Source organism: Myiozetetes cayanensis, unplaced genomic scaffold, assembly GCF_022539395.1.
Source record: "Myiozetetes cayanensis isolate MyiCay16 unplaced genomic scaffold, myiCay2020 scf1, whole genome shotgun sequence".
Taxonomy (NCBI): Eukaryota; Metazoa; Chordata; class Aves; order Passeriformes; family Tyrannidae; genus Myiozetetes; species Myiozetetes cayanensis.
In genome coordinates this window covers 107,067,052-107,085,585 of record NW_026086604.1, presented here as the reverse complement: position 1 = coordinate 107,085,585, position 18,534 = coordinate 107,067,052, and the positions used below count along the sequence as shown (strand labels likewise).

The 18,534-nt window shown below is 42.1% G+C and overlaps 2 protein-coding genes across 5 annotated transcripts in view; both read left to right on the top strand.

Annotated features, from left to right (window-relative positions):
- The first annotated feature begins 3,000 nt into the window (after positions 1-3,000).
- The window catches only part of GLB1 (galactosidase beta 1), a 41,224-nt gene continuing 25,690 nt past the window's right edge, over positions 3,001-18,534 (top strand). Inside the window, exons 1-2 of the mRNA XM_050310118.1 lie at positions 3,001-3,100; positions 12,663-12,832. Of these exons, the coding sequence (XP_050166075.1) occupies positions 3,047-3,100; positions 12,663-12,832 (224 nt within the window). The 5' untranslated portion in view covers positions 3,001-3,046. The remainder of the gene's footprint in view (positions 3,101-12,662; positions 12,833-18,534) is intronic.
- Positions 3,012-9,990, top strand: TMPPE (transmembrane protein with metallophosphoesterase domain). 4 transcript variants are annotated; one of them, XM_050310146.1, is made up of 3 exons: positions 3,022-3,100; positions 5,186-5,335; positions 5,811-9,990. In XM_050310146.1, exon 3 carries the CDS (start codon positions 5,900-5,902, stop codon positions 7,214-7,216), a length of 1,317 nt encoding a protein of 438 aa, XP_050166103.1. In that variant the 5' UTR covers positions 3,022-3,100; positions 5,186-5,335; positions 5,811-5,899; the 3' UTR covers positions 7,217-9,990. The 4 variants fall into 4 exon arrangements, with proteins under 4 accessions (XP_050166124.1, XP_050166103.1, XP_050166092.1 ...); XM_050310167.1 differs by lacking the exon at positions 5,186-5,335 and having other exon boundaries at positions 3,012-3,100; XM_050310135.1 differs by lacking the exon at positions 3,022-3,100 and having other exon boundaries at positions 3,541-5,335.

Here is an 18,534-nt window from a genome sequence, read left to right as displayed (position 1 = left end):
GGTGTGCTTTTCCCATTGGGTGTCACTGCAGGGTAGGGCTGAGATACAAGAATGAGGAGTTCCCTATGAAAAAACACACTGGAGATACACATACATATAGAATCTGAATGGAGTTTTGGGTATGGGTGTATTTTGATGTTTGTTGGGTTTTTTTGGTTTTTTTTACACGCTCTCGCACTTGACACTTGATAAAAAGACAAGAATTTCCTCTTCAGAAAAGGTACTAATGATAATGCTGATGTAAGTCCAAATCAGGACTTTCTTGTATGGATGTGACAATCTGTTCTGGCTAAAAGGCTTTCTTTTTGTTAGTTACTGTGTTCTGTTCTGCAAGCTGACAAGTTAGATAGTTTTATAACCATTTATAACTATATAACCATAACTGTTTTTTAATGGGGTGGAAAAATAACAATTAGTTTCAGTTTTTGTCATTATTCAGTTTTTCCTCATCTGTTGCACTTGTTGATGACCCAAGTCCATATAAAACACAACTCATGAGCCAAGAGGTGGCTCTTCTTTGGAGCCTGCTGCTTCAGGCTGTGTCACCAGAAACCACGTGGCTGTGGATTTCTGAAAGCTCTTCCGAGTGGGTACATCTGTTTGATGCTCAGCTGCGTTTGGCTCCGCTGGCCTTGAGGTTTAGCTCTCTTGACCTTCTTTTGCTTGGCAGAGATACTTTCTTATAGTAAAGGTACTAATGGTGCCTTTGGCACTTGGTAAGGGAGGACAGACAGACCAGACCTACTTCCTATTCAAGGAGTAAAAAACCCAAAGGCTGGTGTTGAACATTCTCATTCCGGTCAGGTATTCACATTCTTGTCCTGTGTATTCTTAATTTGGGAGCCGTCTGTGCCTGCTTGCCTAGTTCAGAGTACTCATTTTAAAGTAAATGTTCTGTTGGCTGCATCTGTCCTCAAGGGATATAAAAACTTGACAGATCTCAGGTCCAACTACTATTTTAGGAGAATTACTGGCTTTGTTACTCAACACTGTAGGCTGGTTCATACAGTGACTTTTAACTCCTGAATGTTTGCCTGCATAAATGTGCAGGGGAAAGGGATAAAACCAGACTCGCCAGCGATGAGCAATGGGATGGCACACCAAAGTCTGAGGGACTGTGTGCCACTGAGATCCTCAGTCGGCTACACAAGGTGCTGGGTACAAGGAACTGCACCTGAAATGTTTCTATGCCAATGCACACAGCACAAGTGACAAGCAAGAGGAGCTTAGAAGCCTTGGCTTAGTCCCAGAGATGCAAGAGCATTGGCATAGACAAAACCTGGGGGGATGAATCCTGTGACTGATGCACCGTGATGGAGGGTTACAAGCTCTTTAGGAGAGAGATAGGCAGGGCAGACAAGGCAGAGGAAGGGCTTCCAGATGGTGATGGCACAGCTGTGAGCCTTCGGGTGAGGATTAAGGGACAAACAAATAAAGCAGATGTCATTGTGGGAGTATACTATAGGCCACCCAGAAAGGACGATGACACCAACGAATTAGTCTTTAAGCAACCAAGAAGTACCTGTAGATCAACACAGCTGATACAAACAGGTCCAGAAGATTCCTAAAACACCTGCACTTCTTGGTACAAGTACTGTGGGAACTGTCTAGGAAAGGTGCCTTCCTTGATTTGTTGCTTGTTAACAGACAGGGGCTGGTGGATGAAGTGGTGATTTGGGACCATCCTGGCCACAGTGACCATGAAGCAATCAAGATTAAAATCTCTGTTGACAGGAGGGAAAGTGCCAGTAAACTTCAGCTCTGGATATGTAGTGAGCAGAATTCAGGCTGCTCAGGGAACTAGTTAGTGAGGTCCCCTTTTTTAAGGTGCAACGGTCCATCAGCAATGGTCAGTTTTTTAAGTGCCACCCCTGAAGAGCACAGGAATGGGCAATTCCAAAATTCTGGAAGTCAAGCAGCTGAAGTAGAAGGCTGGTTTGGCTGAGGTGGAATTTTCTTCTGGAGCTAAGGTGAAAAAGGGAAAGTGTATGGCCAGTGGAAGCAAGGCTGGGGGACATGGGAGGACTTCAGAGATGCTGGAGTAGTGGACAGCCAGACTGCCAATCACGTAGTCACTGCTTTGCTGGGAAGCTAAGCAGAGGTGGCCCCAGCTACTACCAGGACAGGAGAGTGCCAGGGAGGACTCTCTTCTTGCTTCTGCCCCTTTCCATTTTGTTTTTTCTTTTCCATTCCTTTCCTCCTTACCCTCCCTGGCCCTGGATTTTGTCATCCTCCTTCCAAAGCGTCCTCGCCCATGAGGTGGAAATTGGCCACATGGACGGAAGTGAGAGTAGGGCCATCTCCGCACCCTCCTTTTGTCCCTCCAGCATCCACGCCTCTGTCGCTGGCCTGTAGACTGGGAGATCAATCATTTCTTGTGTTTCCTTGGCATGGGTGTGTGAGGCCTTTCTGCACAGCCAAGGTGGTGAGGGAGGTGTTCCATCATCCCCTCTGGGGAGCTGGGACAAGTTCACCAGGCCTGGAGCTTGCGTGGTGCTGCAGGAGATCGTCTGCCCAGGGGAGTTAAAGGCCAGAACCAGCCTTCCGTCTGGGCACCTTTTGTGTGGGAGCAATCTCTGGATATGTATTCAATACTGGAGGTTGTATCCTAATTTCAGTGCTGGGCTCCTGAAAGAGGGTGACAGTGCTTTTACATGGGAAGGAAAGCACCTAGCCCCAGTGCGGACCATGCACCGCCCGGGAGAGGTAAAGGCCAGCAATACCTTTCTGTCTTGGAAACTTTTGTGTGGGAGCAACCCTTGGACGTATACAATATTGGAGGTGATATCCAGAAGTCTGCTGTGAGCTCCTGAAAGGGCACGACAGTGCTTTAACATGGGAACGGAGAGCACCCAGCCCCAGCGCACCAGGGGCAGACGACGGGCTGCAACAACGGGGCAACCCTGCCGGGCGGTGGTGGGAAGCGAGGGCAGGAGGAGTCAGGGCGCTGAGGGCGGTGCCGTGGGTGCCGGTGGGGCGGGAGGAGGGATGCCCGTTTCCCGGCGGAGCCGTCAGCTGACGCCGCCGTTTCCTGGCCGTGCCCGCCATGCTGCGGCTGCTGCTCCCGCTGGCCGCCCTGGCCGCGCTCCCCCGGGCGGCGGTGAGTCCCTCCTCGCCTCCCCCTCCTCCAAGCACCCCTGGGGCCGCGGCGGGGGAGCGCGGCTCCGAGGGGCGCGGGGGGCCGGCGCGGCTGAGGGCTGGCAGGGGCCTCCTCCCGCCGCTGGAGGAGGCGCTCCGCCCTTGGTCCGTTTTTTGATTAAACCGGGAGCGATGTGGGGCTCGTGGGCGGCGAGCGGGGCGCCGGTGCCGCGGTTGTGCTGCGCCGAGGGGGAGATCCCGGGGCCGGGGCAAGGAAGGGTCCGTGCCCTTCTCCCGAGCAGGCTGTGTGGAGCTGGGGAAGGGCTGGCGGTGGCGGCCTCGGCGGGGGCAGGGTGTGGGGATGGCCAGGGTCGTGCCCGGCCCGGAATGGAGGTGCCAGCTGTCCTCCGGACAGCACCGGGGCTCCCTGCGCTCCCGGGGGCCGTGCAGCGCAGGGCCTGGCCGAGCAGCCCGCGGTGGTGCGGGGACCGGTGCCGACACCCCATGAGCAGATCCCGTGGGAAAACTCCCTATTCATGTAGTGTGTGAGAGGAGGGAAAGGAGTTTTTCCTGTTCTGCATCGACTCTGTAGTAGGCACTTTGTCCCATACCACCGCCTAAGGACAAATCCTTGGTCTTGGCAGTCTTGTGGCTCATGCCTCGAGTTTGAGGCAGTGTGTCGCTATTACCTTGTCAGATGTTGCGCTTGAATTGTGCACAGGAGGTTAAAGATGTATGAAAAGGAGCACAGCCTCATGTGGGACCTCTGTGGAATGGGTGACAGTAAATGTGTGTGGGGGTTATGGCTGAGCCTTCTTCCAAAATTCTGAAGATTGGTGGGTAAGAGGAATGGAGAACCAATACTCACCAAATTTGGTAGTATTAGCAGACCTGGGGCATTGAATGGGTTAGTTGTTTAAAACAGATTAAATACTGTAAAAGTATATAGTGAGTTTCAAGAATTTCCTACCATGTAAGGTTGTAGAAGCAGACAATGTTCACAGGATTCAGAAAAAAAATGGATTTGCCAAATTTAAATGTATCTCTAGCCAGAAATGACTAGGCAAGGATTTGCTTTCTAACATCCCTAGTGTAGCAGCTTTGTCAGCTGGAGGAGTATGAGGGAGCAGACCACAGACAGTGGCCAGGGTCATGTCATTTCTTTAAACAGCATTTCTTATTGCTGTTGTCCAGACAGAATATTGCCTGGTGTCTAGAGGACCTATGGACTTGGATCAGTAGATCAGTAGAGCATTTTTTATGGTCTTATCCTTCCTACCTTTGTTTGTTTTCTGTAGAGGCCTGTGTGTAAAATAGCAGTTTTTTAATACCAGAGCATGAGGAACTGAAGGCGGCAGACATGGTTTCTCTTACCAGCCCACATTTCCCTGACACAAGCAATAAGGAAAGGGGTCCTTTTAAAACTTGGTCTTGTCTTCAAAGTAGAGCAGGGTCCTGTTAACACAGAGGTGCTAATGTTCTTTTAAACTAACTTGGGAAAGGCATAAGCTACAAATAAGCAACCCGGCAAACTGCGGTTTGGAGACTTATGGGCTCAAGCTCACTACTGAGCCCTCCAAGGCTGCTTTTGTGTCCTAGTTCTGAGATATTTTTGGCTGCAGTGATTGCTTGCTTCTTCTCTAGTTAAGTGTGGACTGAGAGACAGGAAGTGCGTTGAAAATAAACAATATGCCACTGCGTGATTGTTATGCCAGACATGATCTCTATTGTGTGTTATAAAAGACCATTCAAACCTTTTTCATCTACAATTAAAAAGAAACAGTAGGTTTATTTTAAATAGAAATATCCATTAGTAGAAACACTGTGACTCTGAGCAAAATGGAAAGCAAACCAGGGAATTCTAGTGCAATTCAAACATAATTGATGCTTGGTTGTTTTCTGTCTGTGAGCAGACATGTGGTAGACTCTTCTCTCTTCTAAAGAAACAGAGTGTATGATGTGTTTTGATCTCTTTTCAACTAATCCCTGTTAGACCAGGATATGCTGAAATAGGCATTGAGACTTGGAAACTGTACATGTAGTGGAAGTGATCTGGAAGCGAGTAGCAAAACACAATGTGAGTTTCACTGATCCTACTGATTTTCAGGGCTTTGGAGAAGTCTGATTCGCAACTGCAGGCAAGGATATCTGCTGGTACATCATCTGCAGTTTCTGGGACCACAGTTGCATCTGGTAGCTGTTCCAGTGGGGATTTCACTGCTGCTGTAGCATGTGATAGTAGAACCTCTTGCATTCGGTAAGAATGAGGTAGGGTGATGCCTGCTTTTCAGATGGAGCCAACTGCTTGGGAAGAAGAAGAGAAAACACATGTTAAATTAATATCAGAAACAGCTTAGTCCCAGAACATGTATGAAATTTCCAAATACTATAATCATTGTTTCCAGGACTCATTGCATCCCTGTTGTGATCTATTGCCATCTGCTATAAGGATGTCTTAATGAGAAAAGAGCATATGAAAAAAAAAAAAAAGGGTGGGGGAGGAATCATAGAGGGCTGCAGGCAGGGAGCTTGGAAGGGGACTGCCAGAATCCAGTCTTTTCTGTTGTCTGATTTATTCCACATCAGGACATCTCCTCTGTGTCTTTATAAGAGTGATTCTGCATGACCCAGCATCTTGGGTAGTACGTAGAGTAACAATCCTTTATTGCAGTCTGGGAAAAAGGGAATGTATGTAATATTTTAAAACGGCTGATACTGGTTCCTGGTTGCAGGCTTTGTTGACCCAAGGCATCCCTTCATAACCACATTATTGCCTACTGGAGACTTCTGCAGGACAGAGGGGAACGGTCGGGAAGCAAAGATGATCTCCTTCAAGCAACTGCCCCTTGAAGCAAAGGCTGCAGTAGCTGCAGGAGTGGTTTTCTTCTCTATGATGCTGTCGCGAAGTTATCTGGCAGAAAAACTCGATCTCAGGATGCGGCACTGGGTTCTAAGGCTACAGATGGCACTATTTGCCAATACACTCATGCTGATGGGATCTCTTCATGTTTGGAGAAGCACAGTCACCATGTTCACCAGGTCTTCAGCTGCCAGCTCCCTCTGTTTCATGCTGTGGAAAATAGCTGTGTTCATGTTCCTAGCTTTGGCTCATTCAAGCTTCTTTACGTTGCTATTTCTTGTTGCAGAAGAGCCCTATTTCTTTTCTTTAGCTGCCTACACTTGCCTGGGGGCCTATATCATTCTCATCTTCTTCCTCTTCACTCTAGGCTCTGTAGAGCAGGCTTACAAGTTCTTAGTGGGGAGAGGCGCTAAGGCAGGCACTGGCAACAAGAACAGAGCAGCAATGAAACCAGTTTTGGCAGTCATGCTGACTCTTGTGCTGACTGTTGTCGGGCTGTTAAATGCTTCCCAGCCTCCTACTGTGAATTCAGTGGAGATTCCAGTTCACAAGCTGCCCTCAACAATGACTAACCTGAAAGTGGTGTTGCTTTCAGATATCCATCTGGGGCCTACTGTTGGGAAGACCAAGCTTGCCATGATAGTGAGAATGGTTAAGGCTTTAAAACCGGATATCACGGTGATCGTTGGGGACCTGACTGACGCTGAGGCAGAGATCATACGACCTGCTGTTGAGCCTCTTGGAGAACTTGATTCCCCTTTGGGGACCTACTTTGTCACGGGAAACCATGAGTACTACACATCAGATGTTAGCAACTGGTTCAAGCTGTTAAAATCATTTAACATTCAGCCACTGCATAACGAGAACGTGAAGATTGTTTCACCAAAGAGCGCTGATGACTGGTTCTGCCTGGCTGGCGTGGATGATATTGAAGCAGATGTATTACGCTACTCAGGACATGGCATGGATTTGAAAAAAGCTCTCAGAGGTTGTAGCAGTGAGCATCCAATAGTGCTATTAGCTCATCAGCCAACTGCTGCAAAGTGGGCCCTTCAGGAGAGGCCAGACATAAATTTAATTCTCTCTGGCCATACTCACGGAGGGCAGATTTTCCCCCTAAATGCTGGAGCTTATCTTCTGAATCCATTCTTTGTTGGTTTGTACAAAGTTGGGCAGAACACCTTTGTCTATGTCAGCCCCGGGACGATGTACTTTGGAATACCCATGAGGTTGGGCAGCAGAGCTGAAATAACGGAGATAATCCTACGTTCTGCTTGAGTTTCCCATTTGACAGACTTCTACCATTCTTTTTTTGGTCAGTATATTGGCTCTTCTGCTGTGAAAGCAAATCCTTTTTCAGGGAAACCAGAGAAGATGCGTTGGGCTGAACTTCAGCAGGTTCTGTTAAGTTTGAGCAGAAAACACTAACTGTATCTTGGACCTATGAAAGAAATTTGGGGCATGTTAAAATACTGAAGAAGTTAATTCTTTGAGTTCGTTATCACCGAAATTCTGCACTGAAAGCTAATGCCAATGTCACAGAGATAATGTGTGTCCTGTGCATGTTTAGTAATATCCGTTTCCTGCGTCTACTTCACGTTCCAACGTTTGCTATCCATCAGGCAGCTGCCTTATCAAATCTTAGGCAGGCAAAGTTCTGATCTCATCCAGTGAAATCACTCGTGCATGTTTTGCAGAAGGGACTACTGAGTGCCCACTGAGTATGCAAAATCTAGAAGTCTTATGCTAGAAATGTTATGGGAAGGGAATAGTTGAGGTTTTTTTTTTTTATTTAAGGCTGGATATCCTTATCCTTCTAGCTGTCTGCAACATGCACTTGGGTTTCCAGTCTGTGCTTACTAGTACAGTAAGTTGCCAGGCATCAGTTCCTGAAATCCAATTTTTTCCAGTTTAAAAGCTGATGAGACTGACATCAGAGGATGAAAGTAGCAGTCATTCTCAGGCATTTCCCCAGAATAGCTGGGCATCTAGTAATTACTGAAAATAGCTCTAATAAAAGCAAATGAGAAAGAAATTTCAAAATTAATTTCTGTTGCTATCTGAGCATGCAGTACCTCCTGATGTAAAGCACAAAATCCGAAGCTGAAATACTAAGTGTCTTTTCATTCTATGTTTTTTTTTTCTTTCTGCCTAATTTCTACTCTGTCATTTTTTCTCTTGCAAGAGTAAGGAGATGCTATTTGAAAACAATGCAAATAGGTTAATGTTTGAACTTTGTTTAAAGGCTTTATTATTTCAAGTAAACTGTGTCCTTTTTTAACGGAGACTAAACTCTGCAGCGGGTGACTTTCCTTGAGAGCGTTTGCATTTCATTGTCCTGTTTGTCTGTAGCCACAGGACTTCTCTTGCACTGCCTTTCTGCCCACCATCACCTGGGTTCCTCTCAGGCAGACCCATATAGCATGGGGCAGAAGAGAATAGCTTTAATGTGGGAGACTGAGGATGGCAAGACCAGAACTGAGGTGTTCAGTCTTTTCCTGTGTTCCTGTGAGAACCTGAAGTGCACAACCATACACACTTCTGTTTTGTTCTTCAGCTTCCATTCTCGTTTTGAAGGAGGTGTGTTTGAAAAGTACCATAAGCTTTGTAAAGTTGAGTTTTTCTCTAAGTTAATTAATTTTGAAGTTCACTTCATCCTCTCCCTTCAGCTCTCCCCCAGGCAGGGTTTCTAACTGCTAGACTGGTTTTGTATCCTATTCCTATGTACAAGCATCTTGCATTTTTACTCAGGAATATAAAGAAATACTGTAAATGTGTCATGAAGGTCAGTGGAATTGTTGGAGAAGTCAGTGCTCTTTTAGTCTGAAAACTGAACACCTGACCAGCCAGGCTCTCTACTTGCCAAACTAGATAATTTCTGTTTCCTGACACCTGTAATTTTGTAAACTGTTTTTTTATGCTTGTGAGATGATACCTGCTTAAGTATCCCGAAGTTTCCATGTGTATTTAACACTGCCCACTGTCTGTGTGTGGGCAGTGAGTGCCACTACTTTGCAGTTGGTGGCAGAGTGTCAAATGGTCTTGGACAGTGAAAATTTTGATAACCTGTAACCCTCTGTTTACTTACCAACATGCCTTCAGTTAAAAGCTTTTCACTTGTTGCACTGTTTTACCATGTAAAGAAGACTAATTGTTAAGCACGTTTCCTTAACAGGAGGCATTTGTCAGACTGATTTTAAATGGTGTCAGTTTCTCAGTGAGTTGCTAGTATTATTTTTTCTTTTTTTTTTTTTCCTTACCCTTTTTATTCCTCTCTTTATTCTGTCCAAATGTGTGCAAAAACCTAGCTGAAGGGGTCCTTCCATCCCAGGATTTCTTTATTACTTTGTATGTGCCTCTCTTGGAAGATCATTTTATGTCCTTTCAAAAGCCTAAATGCATCCTTTTAGGAGTGGTCATATCGTCATTGCATGAATTTATTTTCTCCCATTGTAATTCAGTTCTTGTTCAGTTTGTTTTCTGTAAGTCTCTCCCTCTGAAAGTTTGTTTGCTTGATGATTACTTATTACTTAAAATGTTTTCTTTCTGTGCCAAAACATTTCAAATCCTTTTCTTATTTTGCTTTTCAAATATGAATGGAAAGTGTCCTAGATCAACTTTCTTTTGATGAAAGGAATTAGCTGTTTCTGAAATCTAATAGAGCAATATCTAACTGTCCTTCAATGTTCTTCCTATACGTTTTCCAATTTGACTTGAATGTCCACAATGTAGACCCTTGTTCAGTATTCCAAATGAAGAAAAATTGCTGTGCTGCTTATTTTGTAATTTTTTTTGATTTTTTTTTTTAATTTTGTGTGTGTGTGTAATGTATTTGATCTGGAGAACTTAACTAAATGAATATGTATTTCTTTCTATAAAAGGCCAGTTTGCTGAGGGGCAGGAGGGAAGTTAATTACTGTCAGAATTAATAGCAGAATAGTATCATCACTTTGTGAAAGTTATATTTATTATATTATATAATTACTATGGAATAGATTAAAAATATGTAAGATGTGATTATAACAAATGCTTTCAATGTTGGGATTTAATAAAATTTTATTCTTATATCAAGAAATATGCCTGTAATGACCTCTTATTTTGTACCAGTATATATATTTAGCAGTTCATGCTGCACAGTTTTAAGACACTAATTCTGTTTACTAACAAAAAGCTACTGACAATAAACCTAACTAGTTTTGGAAAAATCTTGCACCCACACTGCTAAGCAAGCCATGGTGAAAAGTGGGAAAAGCAAGGCCACTATTAAATTTTCCTGAAGCATATTAGGAGAAAAAGGTGCAGGCTGAAGAGATGAGCATGTGATGCAGAGAAAATGACCCCTGCAACGAAAGGTTACTAAGAGAATTTTTTGAAAGGAGTAGAAGTGGTTTGTGGTTCTCAGTTTTACTTAAGCTTTGGGGTAGGGGAAGTGCTGTTTTGTGTTGAATGGTCTAGATAAGAGAGGCTAGAAATCTTCACAGGTGGAGAGGTTTGTTGAGGATTTGTATCCACATCTGCTTGCTTTCCAAATAAGAAAAGACCCCTGCTTTGTAAATTTGGAGAATAAGAGATTCTAGCCACTGTTAAATAGATTGGTGTGTTGAAGATGAGTATTTTTTTTGTATATCAGGAGACATACACATTATAAAATGTCAAAATAGCATTAAGATTGCAAAATAAATCCTTCGTTTAAGAAAGGACAAATTCTTTAGTTCTTCCCTTTTTCATGTGAGTATGCTCTGAGCAAGTAAGATGCAAAATTGCCTCTAAGGATTTGAATTTTCAGCTGGCACTGATGTGATTTGATATGAATGAGCTAGCATCCCAAACAGTGCTATTAGGGTGTGTCTGTTGAATCGGCTCACCAGATGAGCAGACCCACTAGCTCATCTAGAGAGGTAGAGTGGGAATGAATTCCCTGCATATTCACAACCACGAGTATGCAATATTGACAGAGCTAGACATAAATTCATGAGGAGAGCTCTCTTGTTTTCATTGCAAGCCCTGGGTCATGAACTGACAATAAAATAATGTTGAGTAATTGATCATGAGTGGAAGTTTGTTTACAATGGGTGATGAATGATGTGAATAGGAAGTACTCTGAAATCTTCCTCCCTCTCTTCATCCATGTAATAACACGGTGTCAGGAAGCATATGTGTTGGGAAGGTGACTTCCAGCTTTAGGAGCATGACTTCTAAGTGGTAACTGGTTCAATGATGACCACTTTCATAATTAATACCTTCTTTTAATTTTTTTATTGCTTTAAGGCAGCCTTGGTTCTCTGCCAGAGGTGTCTGTCCCTCAGGCTGTGGAAACAGTTGTCTCAATATTCATCATCTCAACAGTTACCTGCCACAAATGTTTTTTCCATAGGCCTCTTGACGTGGTCTAAAGCCTAAATGAGGGAACTAAAATTCTCTAACAGAGGGAAACCACAACAATTTACTTTGACTCTCCTTATTTCCAGGGATAATGGCCTTTTAACGTATAATGTGCTTTTATCCTTCATGATGCCTTTTTTTTTTTCCTCTTACAGCATTGCAGAACTGTGTTGCTGCACTTGGGTTCTGAGTTTCATTTAGTCATGATAATTTGGAACACTCAGCTCTGCATTAGTACTGTGATTTGTCACAGGGCCCTACAGTAAAAACATTTGAAGAATGTGAAAAATCTGCTTGGTGTTTGTAAGGGAGAATTGTTTTGTTCTGGGGTGCACACAGTACAATTCACCCTAGTGCAGCATGCTCAGGAATCAAGATGCAGGTTTTAACTGAAAGATCTGCAACTAGTCACATATATTTGAACTGAACAGAAAGTAGGCAGATGGTACATATCTTAGCATCCTTTGCAGTGATAGTTTACTTGAGGCCTAACAGCCTGAAGTTACTACAGAACCATAATTTCCTATGGAGAATCCCAGCCTTTGAGTTCCAGTTGTTCCAGAGCAGTTGGTTTATATTTCTGAACTCTGTAAGGTCCTGATTTTGCAGAGGCCTGGCATGCCCATACCTTTTTTGAGTCAAGGTTTATTTCAACTTTCATGGAACTTTTTGTTAAGTAATCTTAGGAATGGGTCTGTGTTTACAGAATGGGAGTGTGAAAAGCTTCTGCTGTGCTGAAGCTGGCACATTTCTAGTGTCCTTGCATTTCTAGTGTCCCTGCCAGCTCATTGTTGTATCTTCTCATATCTGTTATATATCGACCACACAATTTCACTTGTTCACTGCTGGCAGAATGTTTTGAATCACTTTGTGCATTTAGGACATTTTCCACAACTTTTTTTAGGTTTTCTGTAAAGAGATGCCACTGTTACAGCTGCAACACACTGTAGTCTTCCTCACTGAAATTTGTAGTCTTGAAATGAGCAACACTCTGTTGCTCCATTTAGTGACAGTCTAGGGATAAGCATACTTGCTGAGTAATTTCATCCTCCCTTTTTCAGGAGGGTGTGTTTTTATTTTGAACTATATCTGCTAGTTTGTAGTCTTTTTCTTTTGTCCTATGGCACTCTACACTGGCCCCTTTTTGCTTTTTTGTTGTGCTAAGGCTCAGGTGGGCTGTAGGTAGCTAGTGTAGAGTCATTCACCATGTGTTATTTTAGGACCATTGTATCTTCTACTGTGGACAACCCACAGGTGTTGTACGGACTGTTCTCTGTGTCTTTCAAGGCAGAAAAAAATTACATCGTGTGTTTGTTTCTTTGTTTGTTTGTTTTGCATACAGAACGTACCCCCAAGGAGTTTTGGGATTGATTATGATTCCGACTGCTTTGTCAAAGATGGGAAACCTTTCCGTTACATCTCTGGCAGCATTCACTACTCACGGGTGCCCCGGTATTACTGGAAGGACCGCTTATTGAAGATGAAGATGGCGGGGCTTGATGCCATTCAAACGTGAGTAGCTACTGACTTTCCAAGAGATTTGTAGTTCTGGGAGGTGTATTAGGAGTAGTTAAGTGGAATGCTGCCATTTTTACTTGGTTTATTATTTTGTAAGTAATAGGAGAGAAAGCTCTGGAGAAGTGAAGGGTGGTACAGGATGACCCCTATGAGTGTAAATTGGGGCAATTGGGCAGGTTATAACTAACAGGCAACACCTTTTGCTTCACAACCCAGGGTGCAAATGTGACCTGAAATAAATGGTTGGACTGTGAACATTGGCAGCTACGAAACAGTTGCATGTGCTCTGCCTTTGCCAAGGACCTTGTATTCTGTGGTCAAAAGGCAGATAGGTGAGAGGAGACAATAAGCTATTTAAAGCTCTTTCACCAGGAGCATAGAAAAATGGTTGGGAACTAGGTGTTCTTGATTAAAAAAAATAAAAAGCTTGAAAGGTTTCATTTTTGTGTGAATACCAAACCCTTAGTCCATCCTTCTTGTCTTTCCTACGTCGTATACTCATTGCAACAGGTAAAGCACTGTAAAGAAAAGGAAGCTTACTCTAATTTTTGCCAAAGCTTTCTTGACAAGGGGAGTGGTGGAAAAGTGTAAGGCACAGTCTTTTCAATCAGTGGTTGTAATTCCCAAACAGATTTGTTTTTCTTTCTTAAATCAATGCAAGGCTTAGAGCTTCTCTTTAAAACTGCCTGCTTTTGTGCTGTGGGCTCCCAGACAGTGTTGTTTCTGGCAGTGCAGAGCTTGTAGGCCAGGGCATTGTGCTCTGAGTGTTGCACCACTTCTCCTTCCCCACCCTTGAAGTCTGTATTTTTGTTAGACCTGCAAGTTGCAAGGCTGCCTTGTAGCTGGAGGATGTGATTAGTCAGTGTTATTATGTGAAGAATATACAGCAGGGAAAGAAAAGACGTTGTGTTTTTCCAAACTTAGGGTTCTCTTTTTTTTTTTTTGGTGTATTTTAAAACTCTTCTCTTTGTTGGGATGATGCAGTGACTGGTGAGTGGGTTTTTGGGGTGTTTTTTGTTGTTTTCCATTAAAGCAAGCAAGCAAGCTCCATCTTCGCTCACATTATGTAAGAGAGTGGTATTAAGTAACACACTTGCTCAGTAACACAGGGTTTCTGGAATTGCCTGTGTAATTATTTTTTGCTGCAATGAAAGTAATCTAAAGTGGACCTGAAAATTAATACATTTTGTTGTTTGGTTTGAACATCAGCCTGGGTCCAGACAGTGGCTCTGTGACTCCTGCGATCTATAGTGTCTCATACTTCCCTTATGTCTCTGATTAATGTTCCTCCTCCTCCCAAAACCCATTTCCAGATTTTAAAAACAGTCCCTTCCTTTTTTTTTTTTTTTTTTATTTGAAATTGCCTGTTCATGTCTCTACTGCATCACAGGCCTTTTGAGATAGGAATATTTTCTTTCCCCTTCACCTTATCACTGTTGTTTAACGGCAAAATTGCTGCAGGGCTATTTCGGTTTTTTTCCTGTTGCTTTCCCCCTACTTTATAATCTCCCACTAACAACATGATTTTTTTCTTATTTCTTTTCCTTTTTTTTTCCCTTGTTGAAATCTCTGCTTTATTATTTGAGATAAAGCGATAAATGTTTATTACCTTGAACAAATCTGCTGTGGTTTTGTTAAAAAATGGAAATCAATGTATGTGATTATTTAACTGTGTTTTTGCTTTCTCTTCTTCTACATACTCTTTCCTGGATCAGTAATGCTATTAGCAAGGGACTGTGAAGTCACTCTGGAATGACTGCAGAGCAGCACTGCCAGACATTCTGGTAGAATGTGGTAGTTGGACTCCCAGTCTTGAGGCCACCTCTGAAGATGGTGATTTTGCAGCTTGGGGTTTCTCCCATGAGATAGGAAACAGTCTTGCTATAATTTGAAATGTGGGAGCCTTCCTTGTTCTTATCAAGGTGTTCCCAGTAAGGCTTACCACTTCAAGGGAAACAGAATCCTTTTATTATAGTATTGTTCTTGTAAATACCTTGTAGTCAAAGCCAGCCAGACCTGTTCTCCTTCCTGTTCTCTGCAGCCTCTTTTCCAAAAGAGTCACTATGCCTTATGCATCATTCAGCTCCTGGCTGAGTCAGCAGCTCATCCCAGACTCTGGAATAGGTAAAGGCAGTACACGTATATAAGTGCCTGCACCTGGTAACATCTTAAGCAATAACAGAACATGAGAAGACAGGTGACAGAAAGCTTGATCTTACATTAAAGCTTGAAATATCAAGGCCTACACCTTCTAAACAGCAGGTTGAAATTTAATGTTGTAGTTGGTGTGACATCCCCGAAAATGATGGAAAAGGATACTGAGGATCTCTACTCCTCACCTCAGCAAGCAGCACACAAAGGTGTCTGGTCACATGAAGGTAACTCCACGTTTTCAATTCCTGATCAGAGTCTGCCAGTGGTAAATGTGTGCTGTCAAAGACATCTGGAAAGGACTGAAGTTTAGGGGTTTGTTTCGGTTGGGTTTTTTGGGGGGTTTTTTTGCATTGAGGAGATAAACAATTAACCACTAGATGGAGGTAAATATATACAGTTACCTTTAGGGGCAAAGAATGTTTAGCATTTTCTTCGTTGGCTCCCTTTGTTGACTAATGAGTGGAAAAGTGTAAACCTGTAGAAACTCCTCCTAAGAAAGAGCTGCTGTTTGTCTCCTAAAATTGCTTAAACACAATTTACTGTTTTTAAAGACTCGTATATGTGTAATTTAACTAGCTGTAATATGTATATGTATAATATGCTGCTCATTTATGAAAGTAGTAGAAGTTATTTAATTTTATACTATTAAAAAACCCCACCCTGATAGTACAGAGAGAATAATTTTATATATTGAGATAGTTAAAGTGTGGGGTTTTGTCCGTTTAGAGCTCTGTAATAGGAGAAGAAAAGCGTGACTTCTAAAGAAAAAGATTATAGGATAAATCTTAGAAGTTGTGTGTAAATGGAAAGTAAATGCTATAACTCAAATACAGAAGAAATACCACTTTTCAGGTTTGAAAAAGGGATGTGGCTTTCCTGTATAAATTCATTATTCTGTAGCTGAAGCAGTACTGCATTAACAACTGACTATAAATTTGTACAATGTTATATAAGAATTATACTCATTAATGATAACAATTTCAAAGTAAAATGATTTGGGCCATTTCTAGCTGTAGAAAACATTGGGGGATTAAAGTGTCTTAATAACGATTTTTAGTCCAGTGTTTAAAATAAGTTTATATCATGATTCAGTCTGTAGAAAACCACTTCACTTAAATTTTTTTATGAATTTTCTTCCTTCCTTCTTCACTAGAATCTGCTTTTTTTTTCCAGCCTTGTGATGAAGCATGGGACATAAATGAAAACTGTTTCTGGAAGAATTTTTCTATCTTCTTCCATCTTGGAAGAAAAGCTGGAGAAACCCTTCTGTCCTCACCTCAGATACTATTAAGCATATTTAAACCTTCAGACTTGTTTCTAGAACAAGTTCATAAAACTCTCAAATGAGTATATTTTCATAACTAACAGATGACAAGATGTAGTTAAATTGCAGCTAGAATGCTATTCTCATATTAACCTCTAATTTACTTACCAGTAATAAATAGCTGGTTTGGTAGACTAAAAAGAAAAGAGTATAAGTCGTTGCTGTCTCTCTGTAGTTGTTTTTAGGCACTGAGAAACTGTTGTGAAGTTAATACTTAGCCATCTTTATTTAGCTCAAACAGGTGCAGCGCTCTTATAGAAGCACTTTTCAGTGAAAGAATTCCTACATCTACCTCCCTGCTGTACAGGGACAGACAAAACTTTGCCTCTTACTGCAGTGTCATGTTGGTGATTCATAGTCAGATGGTACTTCTCAGTGGAACTTGCAGACCCTTTTCCTATTAATACCACTTCTGTATGTCTTCATTCTCATTTTGTATTCTTTTACTTTTTCTATCCAAGAGAGAATTAAAAAGGGATAACTCTAATTCCTTGCTGATATCAGACCATGTTGCTCATTGGTTAAGAGCACTGAGAATCCTCATCATGTTCACCGATCAGTTTGTAAGTGCTCCCCATTTGCAATCATGCAGATGTCAATAAAACCTTTGGGTATAGTTAGACCTCCCAAAGGGACTTGGGGTACTCCTCCAAATAACCCATTGCTTTCCCAGCATATTGTGGGTTGTTGTTTTTTTGTTAATTTTTATTGTATGTTGTTATCAGAGTTATGCTCTTCTTTTTTTTCTTGCTTGCTTACAGGAATGTGGTACAGCAAAGTACCAAAAGCTTTGTTAAGTCAAGGGACATGAATTTTTTCCTTTAATCCTTTAGGCAGATTTTCCAAAGAACAAATAGATTTAGGTTTATTTGTCCTTGACAAATCCTTAGTCACACATATATGTGACTTAAAAGAATTCTGCATTTCTAAGCAATAGTTTTAAAAAACAACAGAGCTGTTATAGCTCAGAGCAAACTAATATTATATTGCAGTGGTAGCAGTAGAAAAATTGCACAAAACTACATTAAAATCACATGTATTTTCACATGGTTCACGCATTCATTCAATGCAAATTTAGTTTGTTTTACAAGTGAGTTATTCATGTGCTTCAGAAACAATTAAAGCAGGTTGACAAATAAATAAAATATACCATGCAGAGGGAAAAATCTGCATTATGATGCCTGAATGCGTTGCTTTGACTCCATCCTGAATGAATTTTTAAGCTTCATCATTTCAAACAGAAGCTTAATATTTTGGCATTTGAAATGCCAAATGGTTAATAACCATATTAACTAAGGTTGAAAGGTTATAATTTTTTGTATTTGATGTTCATGTGCTTGTTTGTCTGTGTATGGCCATTTCAGTAGCGTACTTATTTGGGGGTTCCTATTTTTCTTGTTGAAAGCACTGTTTTATGCACTTTCTTTCCCTCTTGGATAGATTTTACAAAGTTAAGTGCAGAATATAAACAAACACAGGCAGTAAGACAGTGTTGCCTGAGAGGATCTTTGCTTGACTGGACACAGTTTTGATTTTAGAAATTTTTCTCAAATTTATTCTTTCTAGAACAGTGGCAGCAGTTCTCCTAAAAGGATTACAAACCCGTGTGCAAAGCAGTAAATGCATGGAGAACGAGTTTTCCCATTCCCTTGAATCCTTGCTCAGGCTGTACTCATCCCTGATTTTAATGTCTGTCTGTGCTGTGATTGCCACTTTGTACAATGTCAAGCCATAACACTCGCAACACACCCGAGTGCTTTTTTTTTTTATTTGTGTGAGATGTTCAGTGCTGAGGTTGTGGTTTCTTAAGTCCTGGAAGTAGGACAGAAGTGTTCTTTGAAATGGTGATCTGCTTGTTTGGCAGGTTTATTACTTAGTTGAAATGAAGTTTTACTTTGTCCAGGCTCTTGGGCACCTTAACATACTCCAACTTGACCGTTCTTCCCACTGTTGTTTTCCAGAGCCTGTTTTACTCCTGGTCAATGAAAACTTTCAGGACCAAGATGCAGTATCGTTTGAGGCTTAGATGTTAATTTTAAGTTCTTTGTAGTGGCAGCAGGATGGACCTGTCAGCCTAGTTGGTGTTCCCTGTGCAATCTGGGTGTTTCATTCACGAAGGGTCACGCACTGCTTTGGTTCCTGACCTCCTCCTTTGTGAGTGGTTTATGATATTCATCTCCTCATCAACCTCCCACCATGATGTAGCTGGCACCTGACT